At 38.5% G+C, this 17227-nt stretch overlaps 2 protein-coding genes across 2 annotated transcripts in view; both read right to left on the minus strand.

The window, feature by feature from the left end:
* LOC114881042 (trace amine-associated receptor 1) overlaps positions 1-17227 on the minus strand; it is a 349388-nt gene that overhangs the window by 234626 nt on the left and 97535 nt on the right. The gene's annotated exons all lie outside the window — the stretch shown is intronic.
* On the minus strand, positions 14311-16182 carry LOC114881963 (putative nuclease HARBI1). Its single transcript, XM_029198847.2, has 3 exons — positions 15671-16182; positions 15197-15589; positions 14311-15031 (listed from the first exon to the last, which is right to left on the minus strand). Exons 2-3 carry the CDS (start codon positions 15503-15505, stop codon positions 14456-14458), a joined length of 885 nt encoding a protein of 294 aa, XP_029054680.2. The 5' UTR covers positions 15506-15589; positions 15671-16182; the 3' UTR covers positions 14311-14455.

Below are 17227 nucleotides of genomic sequence, written 5' to 3' on the forward strand. Positions count from 1 at the left end.
TAATCGGCGAACAAAGGCAGAAAAAATAACAATAGTTTTTCACGTATATCTCGAAAACTAAAGGTTTCCGTTAATTATGCATAATGAAAAAGATGTTCAGAATCATGCCCCCGACAATATATTAAAGGATCATTGAAGTCATTCTATGTTGAGATTAGAAACTTCCCGTTTTTTTGCAATAAAAACCGTTCGGAATAAAAAAATGCCAAATGTTTTTATAACGGGACCAACCGGAAGACATATCCTACAAGATGCAAAAGGTTTCGTTCCAATTGGTCCATCCCTCTTGGAGTAATCGGTGAACAAAGCCAGGAAAAAAAAAATATATATACTGATCGAATTGAGTATCCTCCTCCTTTTCGAAGTCGGATAAAAAAATTGTCCGCAGAGACGTGCAGCGTCATCTAAACATCTATAACGAAAAGGAAAGAATTAAAATAAAACGACATAGGTTCGACGGTCTTTACTGTCACGACAAATCTTATGGCCTGCTTATACACATTCAGTTGGAAGGTTCGGGGTTTAAAAGTTCAAAGGGCTCGCTGTCTCATATAAGGTATCGAAGATGATTCAGTCACTACATAGAACTATTATTGGTACATGTAGAAAATATTTGAGGCTACGAAGGCTACTTCGTTTGAGGTGACTAACGCTGTTGTTAGAGATATTTATCTAACCGTTACAAGCCCAAGCGTCCGAGTACGAGCAAGTACCATTCGCCCGCGACAAGATGGCCTGACTAAATCTTGTAGGGATCTATGCTCCACTACTGTGCAGAGATGGAAAGAATATTAGCAGGACGGCACAGGGGCAAAGGGAGCACTTTGCACGCTCCGCCCTGTCACCACGTTTGATCCTCGCGTTTAAAGTTCATCGCAACGCTGACATCGTATCATCTCACTTTGTCACGAAGTCTCATTTTCCTTCTTTGTCAGGCGATGCGATTAGTATGTGACCGCATCGGCCAATAGCACCGATGACAACCAATCGTATCCGCATTCCTTCCGCTAATATTCTTTCTATCTCTGCAAAGTACCCGATATCCCCAATTCCCCAAATAAGTATTTTCGTAATTGGTCGAATCGCTGGACGAAGAAAACAAATGAATCGATCAAGTCTGACTGGATCAGAGCGATGCGGAGATGATGACTTCAAAGCAATGGCATAGCCTCCAGAACCTATGGGTGGGGATTAAGCTAGACATTAAGAGTGGGCGAAGATCCTCCGTTGCCTCTCTCCTATGTCGTGGACGAAGAGTACAAAGGGTAATGAAACCCTGAATTCGGTTAATGGGTGAAGTGAAGCAGTGAAGTAAATATTTAACTCCTGCTTACAAGTTTTGCAATTTCACTGTGCGATTTGCCATCCTTATACCACTTCACTATCAATTTTCGTACAGATTTCTTTCAATTTATTTTATCCTTCTAGCAATAATGAATGTTATAAACAATATAAACGAAATTTTCGACAGTGCTTCTCTTAGAGTAACTTACAGTGAACTAAACAATGTTTGTACATTGGTGACACACCGCAACTTTGTACCCCAAAAAGTTTAACCAACAAGCAACCGAGGACATAAATACCGATCTGTAACCTTCAATAAAGCAGAATATTGTCAACCTTGAAAATGAACATGTCTTTTCATTTACTTTCACACGAACGAGTATCTATGGACATCATTTGACAGCCGGTCACCAACCATTGTTACGTTTTCCCCGTAACAAATTAACCAGGAATTTATCAGGCGCTGAATAGGCGGTCTGCGCGTGGGAATTGCTTGAGGTTTTCTCACCTAACGATACGTGAAAGCTGTCGGTACCAGCTATGAACGCATATATGCGTCCATAGATTGTTTATTGTATATATTAATCAAAATGAAATAAAGTTATCAATGCATGTTATTAATTACACACTATAGAGAAGACCGCTTATGTTTGCTACACGGGTTGGTTGTCACAATTATTATAACAAAGAAACTAAACAATAGAAATGTACTAATAACCCATGGCAACGCGTGGACATATTGTCACCTCTTTTATTGAACCCGGCCCCGCGTTTTGATAAGCCCCGCGGTCTACGAAAACTCATCAGACATTTTGCAGGAGCCCCTGTGTAGTAGATTGAATATTCGGGAGTGTGTGGAAAATGCAATCACATAATCCACTAATCAATGACAAATCTTGCTGCACACTGACATGAATCTTGAATCGCGTTTCATACGTTTTAAACAGACTCATCAGGCTATCCCATTGTTACCGTCTTCGACGTTGGGCATTACGGGGGCAGCCTCATGTACAATGAAATTTTTTCGCACTTTTTTTTTCGCTGAAATCGATTTCCTCGGGAATGCGATAAAAAAAGTTAGAAACTGATCAGAGATGTTCCTGTATGTTATTTTCAAAAACAAGTGAACGGTTGTTTTGGGCGATTTATCTGTTACTCTAGTTTTAAACGCGTTTTTCTCGAAACGCAAAATTTCGCACGCCGTGCAACGTAGCTCAAAAACTAATTATTCGATCTTTATGAAACTTGGCATATATATTCTATAAACAATTGGCCTCAGCATGACATGCTCCAATTTTTTTTTTTTTATTTAAAATACTGTTATTAAGAATTTTTCATAACCGAAACTCCGTTTTTTTTTCAAAACTTTGCCATTTTCGCAATTTTGAAAATTTTAATAAAAGAAAAATGTCATGCTGAGCGTTTTTCCATAAAGTAGCTATTCCATTTTGATTTTTTTGTTCCAGATCATTTTTGTGCACTGTGCATTTACAAGATGTCATTTTCAAGCCGCCATTGCACCATCGTTATTAAGAATCAAAATTTATAAAAAATATTTCTGTTTACATTATAACATAAATAAATGACACTTAAAATTTTAAATCAATCGGCGCGTTACATTTTCCACAAAAAATTCTTGAAAAACAGACCATTTACATGAGGTTGCCCCCTTACTCAATCTCTCGACGCGTGGCGAGGACTCTGATCGTTACATCCCGGTGAATTTAAGACGACGAACATTTTTTTGAAAGTAATATTGTGGTATAAACCGTGTCATATATGATACATTTTTTAACCGACTTCGAAAAGGAGGAGGTTATTCAATTCGATTAGTATGTATGTATGTTTTTTGTTTTTTTTGTGTGTGTTCACCAATTACTCCGAGATAGATGGACCAATCGGAACGAAACCTTTTGCATCTTGTAGGGTGTGTCTTCCGATTAGTCCCATTGAAAAAAAATTTTTCATTTTTTCATTGTTATTGCAAAATACAGGAAGTTTTTAATGTCAAGATGGGACGATTTCAATGACCTTTTAATATGTTGTCGGGGACATGGTTCTGAACAACTTTTTCATTATGCATAATTAACGGAAAGTTTTAGTTTCCGAAATATTCGTGAAAAACTATTGTTACTACTACATTGAATTCTACGTATGCCTACGTGTCTCTACCGGTGTATGAGTCAGCATGCAGTCGCCGATTCTCTACTGTTTCTTATATCTGCACATGTATACCCTGCAAGGGATGTACCGATTGCGATGAAACCTTTCGCATCTAATAGGAGATATTTCCGTGATATCTCACTTGCAAAAATTTATGCAATTTGTTATTGTTAATAACTATTGTTATAACTTGTATAGAACTTGTTATCGTTAAAAACTATCGTTATTGCAATTAACCAAGAAGAACGATAAACCACCTTACGGCATCCTACAAATACTGCTCGTTCCACTAAAAAGTGTGAAATAAAATAAGTTTTAACAAAAAATACAACCGACTTCGAAATGCACTAAAAAGTATGAAATAATTTCTACTTCATTTATACAAATACCCAACAGCTATTAATAGAACCTATTTACTCGTTAAATAGTATACTAAATACATTTCCACCTTTTCGGAGGCGGCGCAAAATTAAAAATATCCGAATATACGATGCTATCAATAATGATTTGATAGGTTGCCGACGCCTGAACTAGAATCTTCCTAGTAGAAGAAAAGTTTTTAATTTTGCGCCGCCTCCGAAAAGGTTGAAATGTATTTAGTATACTATTTAACGAGTATATAGGTTTTATTAATAGCTGTTGGGTATTTGTATAAATGAAGTAGAAATTATTTCATACTTTTTAGTGCATTTCGAAGTTGGTTGTAGTTTTTGTTAAAAATGATTTTTAATCTCTTACCTGCTGTTATACATTTTGAAAACGTTTGATTTCTGGTAAGTATTTGTTTTCAATTATGTTCCCTTTTTTAGCTTAAAAACAACCCTAACTGAAATTGCGTCGCAGAAAAAACGAATGGCGCTGATACAAATGAAATCCAATACATATAACTAGTTGAGAATTTGAATTCATTATTATTAAATTAATTTCGCCCCAAATGTTAAAATTTCGATAAAGTAAGCAATAACATAGAAATGGGTAATTATTTAGATTACGGATGGCACCTCCGATTTCGATGATTTTTAAATATATTGTAGAAATCAATATTTTGAACAACTTTTTCCTATACATATAACGGCCGCTCGGCCTTAGTTTTCGAGATATTTTCGAGAAACTGTCGAAACTAATATACATATTGTATTCTGGTCCCGCAAAAGGTCACGCCGGCCCTGCTCTGAGACACGCGTTGTTCTAATCGCCCCCTCCCATCGCAGGAACAGGCACGCTCGACGTCATTTACCGGTTTTCTTCCTTCTTGTTCGATCTCGCGACGCGTGAACACGTGGATCCGCTGTCCTCACCGATTTGTGCAAGTACGCATTTGTGCGATTCACGCGAAGCTGAAGTATTTAGCACGCGCATTATTAGTCTAAGTTTTTATTAGTGTTTCTCGTCCTCGCAATAATTTAGTGATTAATATTTCTCTGTATATGTATATTCTCGTGTGTTTTCTGTATATATCTCTGTGACTTTTGTAAATATTTCTAGTGTGATTAAAGACAATTGTGAACGTTATGGAGGCGTGTTTATTCTGACCTTGCTGACCACGCAAATCGCAAACACCCTCGCGATTGCTCAGTTCGCTGTAGATCAGTATCAAGACACGACGGGCCATTGTTAATTATGATACACTTAAAGTAAAATTTTGCAACATCTTTTCGATTAGGTAAGTATATTGATTTCTTAGTATCGACTATAATGTCTTTAAAATGCGATAGTTTAGAATTTTATCTAACTTATTCTGATGATCTTTCTACATTTTTCGAACTTCGTAATAAATGAGTGGATAATTTAAATTATTTAACGGTGTAGATCAAATTGTCACAGAATATTTGGGATTATTTTTCACATGTGACAACTAACTAATAAAGTTGTTACTTTTTCAATTCAAATTGATTTTTTAATGATAGGACTGCTGATTTAATGATTTTCAATAATTGATTAGTTTGCTACAGCTACTTTTAATTTATTTTTAATGATTTAGAATTCTTAATGGTAATTATTGAGATTAGGTTACACCTCACCGATTTTGATGAAATTTAAATATGTTGTAAAATTAGACATTTTGAACAACTTTTTCCTATACATATAACCGCCGCTCGGCCTTAGCTTTCGAGATATTTTCGAAAAACTGTTGAAACTAACACATTTTGAATCTCATCGTCAGGACGTGTGTCTGGTCGCCGTTAGACGACCAGAATATCACTTTACCCTAACCTAACTTAATTCACTGATTAGGAAGAGTAGATTGGGTTAGGTTAGGCTATATTAAATTCCTAGGTGCCATCATAGCTACGATACATTGAAATCATGAATGCAGAAGTACACAAGGTATATATTGGTCATTGGTCGCCGTGCTGCTGGCTGCAAAAACAGTAGAAAAGCGGCGATCTCATACTAATGCTTACGTTGTCACCGACACACACGGATGGCCAGAATTCAATGTGTTAGTTTCAACAGTTTTTCGAAAATATCTCAAAAACTAAGGCCGAGCGGCGGTTATATGTATAGGAAAAAGTTGTTCAAAATGTCTAATTTTACAACATATTTAAATTTCATCAAAATCGGTGAGGTGTAACCTAATCTCAATAATCACCATTTTTAAGAATGGTGCTGCGTCCATTGTCCTTTATTAATTGTACACACTGTTGTGCTAACAATAAAAGCTGAATGAACGTTGAATTAATTCACGCTGTTGGACCGTTTCAAAAGTCTGCGTTTGGTTTTGTTAAATCTACTCGCTGCCTTTTGTAATATTCAGTTACAGAACTGAAAAATAAGTGAACGATGGCTTTTTTCTGAAATAATGAACGTTAACAGTATGCGTATAAATCACTGCGTGCTATATAAATATAACAAAGGAGTAATTGTTATTGAAGTTACTGAAAACATTAGCAAAGTGTATGATTCTGGTTATGCACGGCCAAGTTCTTCCCTGCCAGATGAAGAGAAACATTGCATCTGCAATTAATATATAATACAAGAAAAAGAAACTTCGAGAAAGTTAGTTGTTCGAGAGGAAAGAGCAGTTGTTAGAGAACTAAGAAAGGAACCAATAAGAAGTGGTCGAAACTCTACAGCATTCGTTGAAAAATGTTTTAATAAGCAAGCAGGTACAGAAACCTGCTGAAGAATTCTAAAAAGAAAAGGTTTTAATGGTAAAGGCATTCAGATGAAACCGTTTATAAATAAAATAAATTGTACGAAGTATTTATAATTTATTTTATTTTCAGTCACACGAACTGTGTATCCAATGATGTGGCAACAGCGTGACAGTAGTCTTACGATTAATACGTTGCGGCAACTATGCCTTACTTGTGGCTATATTCGCGTAGCCGTTGGTGGGGTCAAATTAGAATTTACATTTATCGACTGATTTGTGTTTTTATCGATCTTGATGATAACATGGTCAAATATACCATAAATGCCTCTGACGGAGAATCATTGAACTATTCTTATGTCTATTTTACGTCTGATGCGTGCAAATCGTAGAATCGATTTTACGTCTTCCAGAAGTGATAAATTGTGAAAAATCGAATTTCAGTGATATTGTGCTAGTTCAAGGAAGGTCGGTCTGGTGTGCTATCGGTGAAAAAACCATTAAATCGTCCAATATTTGCTAAAATGCAGCCGAACGCAGCATTCGGCAGCCATGTTGTTTGCTTACAACAGCGTCTGTCTCAATCTTACAATTTCGAAAATACGATTCTTCTCAACGTATGGTGTTTATTAGCGTTCAAGCGGACCAGACCGACCTGTACCGAAGTCTACCCGTGTGTGCTGTACTCGCGAAAATTTTATTTATGCAATTATCAAGACGAAAAATTGATTCTACGAAATTGAATGTCTCTCTCGCGCATGGTGTATACGTGCATGCTTTCCGGTGATTGTGTGAGTGCACGCATACAGGTCATGGCACAAGGAGTCTGTGCCCTTAAATCATTAGCAAATAGTTTGTTCATTATGGAACCCTTTCGAAATCTTGCTTGTAAAAGACAAATAAACAGCAGAAGTCAGACAAACTATATAACCACCACCTAACTGAACCTGGCACCCAACTTTGAAAAAATCAATTTTTTCCAATTGCATTGTATTCTCCTTCGTTTGTACCCGTTTGTACCACTTTCCTTTTCGTTTGTACCCTAAGGGGTGAAAATAGCCTAGCACCCCACTTTAACATTTCTTATTTCTTTCAACGCCAATTAAAAAAGAAACGTTTGTACCCGTCTGTACCACCTTCAGTTTCGTTTGTACCCCAAGGGGTTAGTTTGTACCGGCTTTTGAAAAAAGCACCAGTTTTGTATATTTTTTATATTAATGGCATAAAGACTATAAATATTGCGTAACTAGTATTACTAACTTCAAATCTACGACCTACAGTATTTCATCGTCTATGCGTTGGTCGGAAACTCTATAGTGGCTCGTTAAAAGAAAAGAATTATTTGGGATGATTGAGATCTCTTATGTGCTGAGTAACAGAAAAGAACGCAAACCTGTTTTCACCCCCATAACATGGACGATGGCAGATAAAAAAATATATTTCCCCAAAGTTTCATCAAAATAGGCGTGTTACACTTCGATATGTTCTGTTACGTATCCGTCTTGGAAATTTCCTTATATGGTGTTACAAACCCTTCTCAAGAAATTTCCTTATATGGAATCGGATGTGTGCACCCGACACCAACCGTCTTCTAGAAAATTCGAGACCAACGCAAAGCAAGGGCGCGGTCCTACGGGTCACGTAGAGTCAGTACGTTCTTTTTCGGATAATCTCTGCAACGAGGAAACTCTGCGAGATCGGGTATTCAAGTCCCTTTCAAGCACTCACAGTAACTATACAGTACGTTGTCGGCTGTTAAGCATTATTATAATCGTTGTAATCCGCCCCCGTTTGCTCGTGTTCGTGAAAACCGAGAAGGATTAGATTCTTGCTTCGCGGAATCGAAACTAAACTTTATTTATTCAACTCATTTCAAACGTGCAACCTAGAGTTCAATTCATTGAATACCGCGACAATTACACACAACAATTGTAAGGTCCGGAATAGAGAATAAACTCATACTAGTTTAATTTACATACTATTGTACAATTATATTTACTGTCCAGAAACCCACTAAGGTGTACCTTTACCGCTCGAGGTACATCAATCAAGTTACGAGACCTAATACTAACGCTTCCTGCGGCTCCCTACGTTAGCCATACGTAGGTTCGTCCGCATATCACTCTCCTGAGGCTCCCTACGTTAGCCATACGTAGGTTCGTCCTCCACTCTACACCTTTCCTGTGGCTCCCTACGTTAGCCATACGTAGGTTCGTCCACCATAGCCAACCTCCTGGAGCTCCCTACGTTAGCCATACGTAGGTTCGTCTCCACGTCTACTTCCTTAGGCTCCCAGTGTTAATAACAACACTGGTCAAGCCATTAACAATTACCATATACCTAAATTAAGCCCCGGCTACGCAGCCGCCCCCTCCGGCTCGTAACAAAACTGGTGACAGCGGTGGGATCCACTGAATAAATATCCGTAAGGATACCGTGGATACAACTGGACTTGTATTATAATTGTTCTATAGGATTTTCGCGTTAAAATGCCAGAAACCAGGCTTTCGGCTGACGAAGTCGCGAATCTTACCTTAACAATGGCTAATTCTATGGCCTTGTTAACACAGCGTAATTGTATTCAATTCGCTACCGCGCCGATACCCACTTTCGATGGCGAGAATCCAGCTTTGTCGGTTTTCGCTCAGAGTGTAGAAAACGGGCTCGCGTTAATACCAGATACGTCGGAAACAGAGTATCTGAGTATCGTGTTGACTAAACTCACCGGTCCGGCGCGGATTAGTATCCAAGATAAACAATTCAACAATGTAACTCAATTGTTACAACATTTGAAAAAAACGATACGCTCCTGGGAAGAACTTGGCGTATTTCCAAGCTGAGGTTTCGCGCCTTAAAATCCGTGAGGACGAATCACTAAGGAAGTACATCGACAGAGCCAGCAAACTTGCCCATGGATCTCGTATCGCGATCCGCGAGAGGTACACGACCAACGTGGATCAGCTCATCAAGGAGATGGAAATGGACATCTTGGAGAATTTCCTTGAGGGTTTACCGGAGCGTGTGGCCTGGAGAATCGCCGCTCTGGACAAAAAGATTAAAACTTTAGAAGAGGCGTACGAAGCTGTGTTACAAATTGAACGTCGCCTCAAGAACCGACGACAGATTCAGGAGAAGGCATCACCTAGTCGTCGTAGAGAAGAGGATTTTCTCAGCTGGAGACGTCCTCGAGAGAAGGAACACAGGCGTGTGTACCCTCAGTCACCGTCACCCTATCGGCAAAGACCAAGGGATCGCAGCACATCTGGTTCCGAACCGGAGTTCGAAGAACGAGCTTCACGTGCAACGGCGTTGACTTTACGTAAGCATGATTATTCACGCTCTCCAAACCACTCACCGGAGGCGCCAAAATATGACGAGCCGTTCAACACCAAACACGATGTTTACGACTTTTATTGCGCAAACTGCAGTACGGTCGGACACGGTTGGAAGGATTGTGAAAAATCACCTCGCCGCGAAAGACCCCGATTCCAGTATCGAAGGGAGTCACGAGGGAATTTCTCACCTTTGAGGAAACCTTTAAACTCCAACAACGCTCACCCAAACGGCGAGGCGGTGAGCGTACGCAACGAAGATCGCCGGAAAATGGTCCGATTTGCAGACCAGAAACAGGAAGACGAATCAAGGAAGCACCAACCCCACGCATCAGGATCAAGGTTCCAGAACTGGAAAAAGGAACGGGAGAATTTCTAATTGATGGAGGAGCTTCTGTAAATCTGGTAGTTCTTCATGCTCTAGGAGAAAAGGCCGGAATCACATCGAAGGAAGGTCTTAAAATCGCTGGGCTCGCATCATCTACGATCCGAACCTTGGGAACTACCAGTTTGCAAATTAATGGATCTGCTACGGAATTTTACGTAGTAGAGGACTTGCCTATTTCCGCTGATGGACTCATAGGAAGCCCTTTTTTATTACAGGAAGGGGCTGAAATTTCCTATTACCATAAAACCTTGGTAACTCGTAACCAACCTATTAAACCTATATTCTTCAGTAACGCTGAGGAGATGGAACTGCATCCAGTATTGCCGATTAAACATAGATTACCAGGACGCACAGCTCTCCAAATTGCAGTTCCAGTCGCAAATCCGGAGGTTATGGAAGGGTACCTAGCACGAATCAAGACTCCTGAACAGGTCTACATTGGAGAAGCAGCAGTCTGCAATCATGATGGAATTTGCTATGTCCTAGCCACAAACACCGGAGAAGACGAAATCGAAATCGACATTGAACCACAACGCATACATCCGTATGAGATTTTTGACTCATCAGATGACGATCCTATTCCTTCGTATCTAGCAAAGGAAACAAAGGAAGACAGAACTACACGTATCCAAGATCTTTTAAGGACCGATCATCTAAACTCTGAAGAACGACAACATGTGTTCAAAATTGTCAGGGAATTTTCTGATAGATTTTTCCTACCTGGAGATAACCTGGGCAAGGTTCCAAATTTTCATCACTCTATTTACACAACAGACGACATTCCGATTAATACTAGACAGTATCGGTACCCACCAGTACATCAGGAGGAGATACAACGACAGGTTGGAGCTCTGCTATCGCAGGGTATTATTAGACCATCCACCTCACCATACAATTCTCCTTTATGGATTGTACCGAAGAAACCGGACGCCGATGGTAACAAACGTTGGCGAATGGTAATCGACTTTCGTGCATTAAACGAAAAAACAACAGGCGACAAGTTTCCATTACCTAATATTCCAGAAATACTAGACAAGGTAGGCGGAGCAAAATACTTCTCAATATTTGATTTGGCAAATGGATTTCATCAGATTGAAATGAACCCAAAGGACAGACAGAAGACCGCGTTTACAACCCCACATGGACATTTCGAGTTTGTGCGTATGCCTTTTGGTTTGAAGAACGCACCACCGACATTCCAACGCGTCATGAACCGGGTAACATCAGGCCTGGAAAACGTACTTGTGTTCATAGATGATATGATTGTTTTTTCTTCATCGCTGCGTGAACACGAAATTAAAGTTAAAAAACTATTCGATCGCCTCAGGGAATATGGACTTACTCTACAGACTAATAAATGCGAATTCCTACGCAAAGAGGTTGCCTATCTGGGACACATTTTGTCTGCTGACGGGGTTAAACCAGATCCTAGGAAACTTCACGCCGTAAAAAACTTTCCGATTCCAAAAACACAGAAGAATGTGCAACAGTTTCTGGGACTGACGGGATACTATCGCCGATTCATCAAGGATTACTCTCTAAAGGCAAAACCACTAGTTCAGCTGTTGGGAAAAGGAACCCCTTTCCAATGGACTGAAGAACAACAAGGGAGTTTTGAACTATTGTGTAAAGAACTCTGTACACAACCAATATTACAATATCCAGATTTTGAACGACCATTTGTTATCACGACGGATGCTTCGGATCATGCGATTGCGGCAGTTTTAAGCCAAGGGGAAATTGGACGAGACTTACCAATTGCATACGCTTCTCGAAGTTTGAATCCAGCCGAAAGAAATTATTCAGCAACGGAAAAGGAGTGTCTAGCCATGGTATACGCAGTACAGTATTTCCGACCATATGTCTTCGGACGAAGATTTACACTTGTCACGGATCATCGACCGCTGGTTTGGTTACATTCAGTTAAAGACCCCACTTCACGGCTAGTAAAATGGAAATTAAGACTCTTAGAGTACGAGTACGATGTTATTCACAAGCCCCGGCTACGCAGCCGCCCCCTCCGGCTCGTAACAGTTCCATTGTATGTGCTGTTGAGTCGCGAAAATAATTCTTTGTGGGAAACAGTAATGTTTTTCTCGGTAATTATTTAGATTATGGACGGCAACTCCGGCTTCGATGATTTTTAAATATGTTGTGGAAATCAACATTTTGAACAACTTTTTCTTATACATATAACTATACATACAAACGAACCCCTTCAGGTACGAACGATTAGGAAACAGCCCCCGTAAAATGATTTGAAAAATCTTCAAAAATGACAAAGTGACTACTTGGGGTTTTTTTCAAAAGTCGGTACAAGCGAACCTCTTGGGGTACAAACGAAACTGAAGGTGGTGCAAACGGGTACAAACGTTTCTTTTTTAATTGGCGTTGAAAGAAATAAAAAATGTTAAAGTGGGGTGCTAGGCTATTTTCACCCCTTAGGGTACAAACGAAAAGGAAAGTGGTACAAACGGGTACAAACGAAGGAGAATACAATGCAATTGGAAAAAATTGATTTTTTCAAAGTCGGGTGCCAGGTTCAGGTAGGTATAATCACCGACATTTGTAGAACCTCAAATAATAATGGATTCCCTAAGGAATCTTATAGATGAAATCATTCACAATGAATATATGTGTGTATATAAAATAGGCATGGCTAACTTCTTTCCCGCCAGAAATATACAGCTCTCACTATTAGTTAGTATAAAAGATTCAGAATGTTCATTACGTACTAACAAGAAATATCTAATTGCCAGTAAATTGATTTGTTCGTTATACAAGTTTACGAGGATTTCAAAAGTTTTAATAGATTGAGTGCATAATTTATTGATTGCTCACATAATTGAAAAGGTACCAGTTATGTGATTAGTGAAACTGTATGTTGACGACATGTTTACTTGTGGGTGAGTGTGTTGCTGGTCAGCTGTGTACCCATATGTCGAAAAATTAATTCAGTTGTCAAAGTGATTGGCAGCTTTTGTGAAACTGTGAACTGGATTTGACTGTGTTTGTAGTTAATTAATTTTGCGTCGCTATCGAGGGAAATAATTTCTATTAAAGTTGTTTTCCAATACTGCAGCCCAGTGACGAAATTTTAATTATCCAATAGGGGGATTAAGAATTTTTTTTTTTTCATACCTTAATATTATTATAATATTAAGTCGAATTTTCTGTATTTTTTGCTTATTACCCATTAAGTTATAAAAAACGTTTGAAAATATTCTGGTATTTTTATTAGAAAAAGGGTTTTCAATATTTTCATCCTTTGGCTGCTGTGGACACACATGTGTGCGCTGGATCAGGATCTTCTCAGCTGTCAGCTGTTCCAAAGCGAAACACGCGGTTCGGAAATTGATATTCTAATTTTCAATTGCTTACATCTTGAGAATAAGGCCGCAGATTCTGCCGATGTGGTGTCGACGTACTTCGAATGTGGTCAGTAGCCAATACTCTCACGTTTAGTACGCGCTCTAAAAGCTGGTTCAGACACGGCTAGTAGTTTAGTCGAGTGGCTAGTAGTTTAGTGTATGGACACTACAGTTTGGTCGAGTAGTTTAGTAAAACGGTTTAGTCGAGTGGATCCGTTTCATTGGATTTTTCTGGTCGAGTAGGCTTCCCCCACCACTAACTAGGCTTCCGGACAGACCTGTCCGGACGCATTTCTTTAATCAAGCTTACAAAGAATTTAAGATGTCGCGTTGGAGCGAGGACTTAACCTATAAATTCGTTTCCGAATACATAAAACAGGAAGCATTGTGGAATGTGAAATTAGACAACAAATAAAAAACATTCGAAGTACGTATTCGCAAGAAATAAAAAAAATTCGAGATTCAACGAAATCAGGATGCAGTTTAGACAACGTTTATATTCCAAATATCAAATGGTTTTCCAGACTGCACGATACTTTGAAAAATATTAACGTAGAAGTAGTAAGAAGCAGTGAATGTAATTTGGTAAGTATTTTTATTGTAATTACAAAATTATAAAATTTACAACAGGTATTACATTATCATCCTTAATTGCCACGGGACCGACCCTTCTCCTACAAAATAATCAGCAAGTCTCTCACGGAGATCTTGCGAACGCCGAGTTGGATGATTGGCTAACGTCCTACCCAATGAAAGTAATCCAAGCGGTGGTTGCGAAGACCTCCAATTGCATTCAATTAATGCACCGGATTCGTAATTTTCAGCATCGACAGAATGTACGTGTTGCAGTTACTCGTAACCAATTGTGTAACGTACAGCATGTTTTCACCATAATGCTTACTTTGTCTGGACAAAAAGGCATTGGCTTTTCGAATATTCGAAATCTACTTGCTAGTATCCCAAATGCATTTTCCGCAACTCTTCTTGTACGCGACAGGCGATAATTGAATACTCGTTGCTTAACAGTCAGTCGACAATCAGGGAAAGGCTTTAATAAGTATTCCTTCATTGGAAAGGCATTGTCGCCAGCCAGAAAATGATTGCTTGGTGGCATGCCATTTTCTAATGCCTGATACAGGTTACAGTGGCGGAACACCCCTCCATCCGAAATCCTTCCATTGCATCCTACATCTATATACTTAAAACAATAATTGTGGTCTACAACAGCCATCAGAACAATGCTATTGCTCTGCTTGTAGTTGTAGTACAAACTTCCGCAATCAGCAGGTGCTTTAATAGCTACATGCTTTCCATCAATTGCTCCACAACATCTAGGGAAGTTCCATTCTTTTCTAAATCCATTCTCAATGCATTTCCACTCGTTTTCATCTAGGACCTGAAAAGTACGAGAACGATTAGAGAACATTGCCTCTCGGAGGCAAACAAACGAAGTGCAAGCAATATCTAATGATATTCTAAACACTGCATTGTTGAGAACATTGTACAATTATGAAAAACAAATATTTTTCCGTATAATGAACAAGTGAATTTATTTTCAAACCTTAATAAAATCTTTTAGTGACTTAGAAACAGCTTCACACATTTCCGGAATAAATTCGGAAATGGTGGACTTTCCAAGTCTAAACAGATGTTGCAGCGTCCTTAAACTGCATCCTGTTGCCAAGAAATACAAGATTGTTTGCAATTTTATTTTTGCAGGAATTGCACTTCTAATATGTGTGTCCTTTCGCTGTATTTTTTCGATGACTTTTTCAAATAATATATTGAATGATTCTTCAGTCATTCGAAGAGTATTAAAATATTCTGTTTTGTCTTCTACAGCCAACTCTTTTAAAAGAGAACTGGACATTCCCAATGAACTTCTTCAATTTATCCAGGGCCTAACCCACACGCGTTCATTTGTCGCTTCTTCTTCAACTTCTTCTGCAACGACCTAAACAATAACAGTGAATAATTTCGTCGGTATCTCCGATTAAATATGATTTTAAGGTTAAATATCATTATAAATTATTACCTTAACAAATCTTTTGATGACACTGTTTAATGCCGCACGATGGCGTTGCCTCTTCATTGCTCTCGCTGATATGTCTTGTACTTTCGATTTTCAAAGCTCAACTGTACTAGTCCGGACACTTTCCTATGCGCTAAACGGTTTAGTAGTAAGTAGCTATTCCCCAATCGACTAAATTACTAGCCGTGTCTGAACCAGCCTTAATTGGATAGAGTTTTTAGCGGCGCGGCCACCCCTTCCCAGGCGGGCCGCGACCACCATTGTAATTATCGTGAATGCCTGTCTGTCCCGCTCCGTAGCGGCCAAACGGTAAGAGATATCAACTTGGGACCTTGACCATTGAACGCAGAAGGGTCGATAACCGGAAGCACGTCCAAATTTTAAGACTTCTAGGACCACTCCTTGCATCCGAAATCGGGGGTCAAAGTCTCCCCTATAAGTTACGCTATAGGTTATGCTTTGTTACGTAACTGCTATATCGCGCCGACTTAATTTAGTGCAAAGCACTAAATGTTTTTTCTTCTAGTTTTATTAATAATTCAAAAATAAAGCTTTAATCAACATTTGGCAAAGGAAAAAGTTGTTCAGAATCACTTCAACAATCACCTCTTGAAGGAATTAACACTCTTTCTGGGACAGCCTGTATAAAAAAAGAATAATATATTTAAAAAAATAATTTTTAACAAAAAATACAACCGACTTTAAAATACGCTAAAAAGTGCAAAATAAATTATAATTCATTTCTACAACAAAATGCACTAAAAAGTATGAAATAATTTCTGTTTCAGTTGTACAAATATCCAACAGCTATTAATAAAACCAATTTACTCGTTAAATAGTTCTATAGAGCAGTGTTTCCCAAAATGTGGTACGCGTACCTCCTGGGGGACGGAAAGAGTTTGGTGGGGGTACGCGCTGAATGAATTTTTATGAATGAAATGAATGAATTTTATTTCACGTTTATTATTTCGTTTATGTAATGAAAAAGGAAAAAATAAATATATTTTGTTATTAAAGTATATGCAATTTTTTTTTACGAGGGGTACTCACAAGGGAATGGTCAAAAGTGGATGGTAGAGTTGCTCGTCCATACTATGTTTATTCGAAAGAGCATGAAACGAGGAGTTTATGATGCAATTTTTGTCAAAGTGTTGTCAAAGTTTGACAATCGAGACAAGTATTTTAATTTTTTAATTTTGCGCCGCAAAGTGATTAATAGTGGGAGCTATATATTTCTGGCGGGAAAGAAGTTAGCTATGCCTGTTTTAATGGTATATTCATTGTAAATGGGTTTATTTAGAAGTTTCCTTTGGGAATACGTTATTTGAAGTTTTACAAATATTGGTGGCGGTTTTGGTTACATAGTTTGTCTTCCATGGACAGAGTTTCATTCGAATGGATTCAATAATGGACTGTTTGCTAACCATTTAAGGGGGGCAATACAATTAGAACTTTCAAAAAATGCAAATTTTTTTTTTTGCATAAATTGTTAGTTCAGTATGTCAAGAATATCTTCCCAAAATTTGAAAAAGAAATTCGAAGTATTTTTGAAGCTATAGC

Source organism: Osmia bicornis, unplaced genomic scaffold (assembly GCF_907164935.1).
Source record: "Osmia bicornis bicornis unplaced genomic scaffold, iOsmBic2.1, whole genome shotgun sequence".
NCBI classification, from domain to species: Eukaryota; Metazoa; Arthropoda; class Insecta; order Hymenoptera; family Megachilidae; genus Osmia; species Osmia bicornis.

What these genes read in the sequence shown, in the direction of transcription:
- LOC114881963 (XM_029198847.2), bottom strand. Translation starts at nt 15,505, where the DNA reads ATGTCCAGTTCTCTTTTAAAAGAGTTGGCTGTAGAAGACAAAACAGAA. An exon ending in CACTAAAAGATTTTATTAAG is followed by an intron (nt 15,032 to 15,196) that starts GTTTGAAAATAA and finishes CGTACTTTTCAG; the next exon opens with GTCCTAGATGAAAACGAGTG.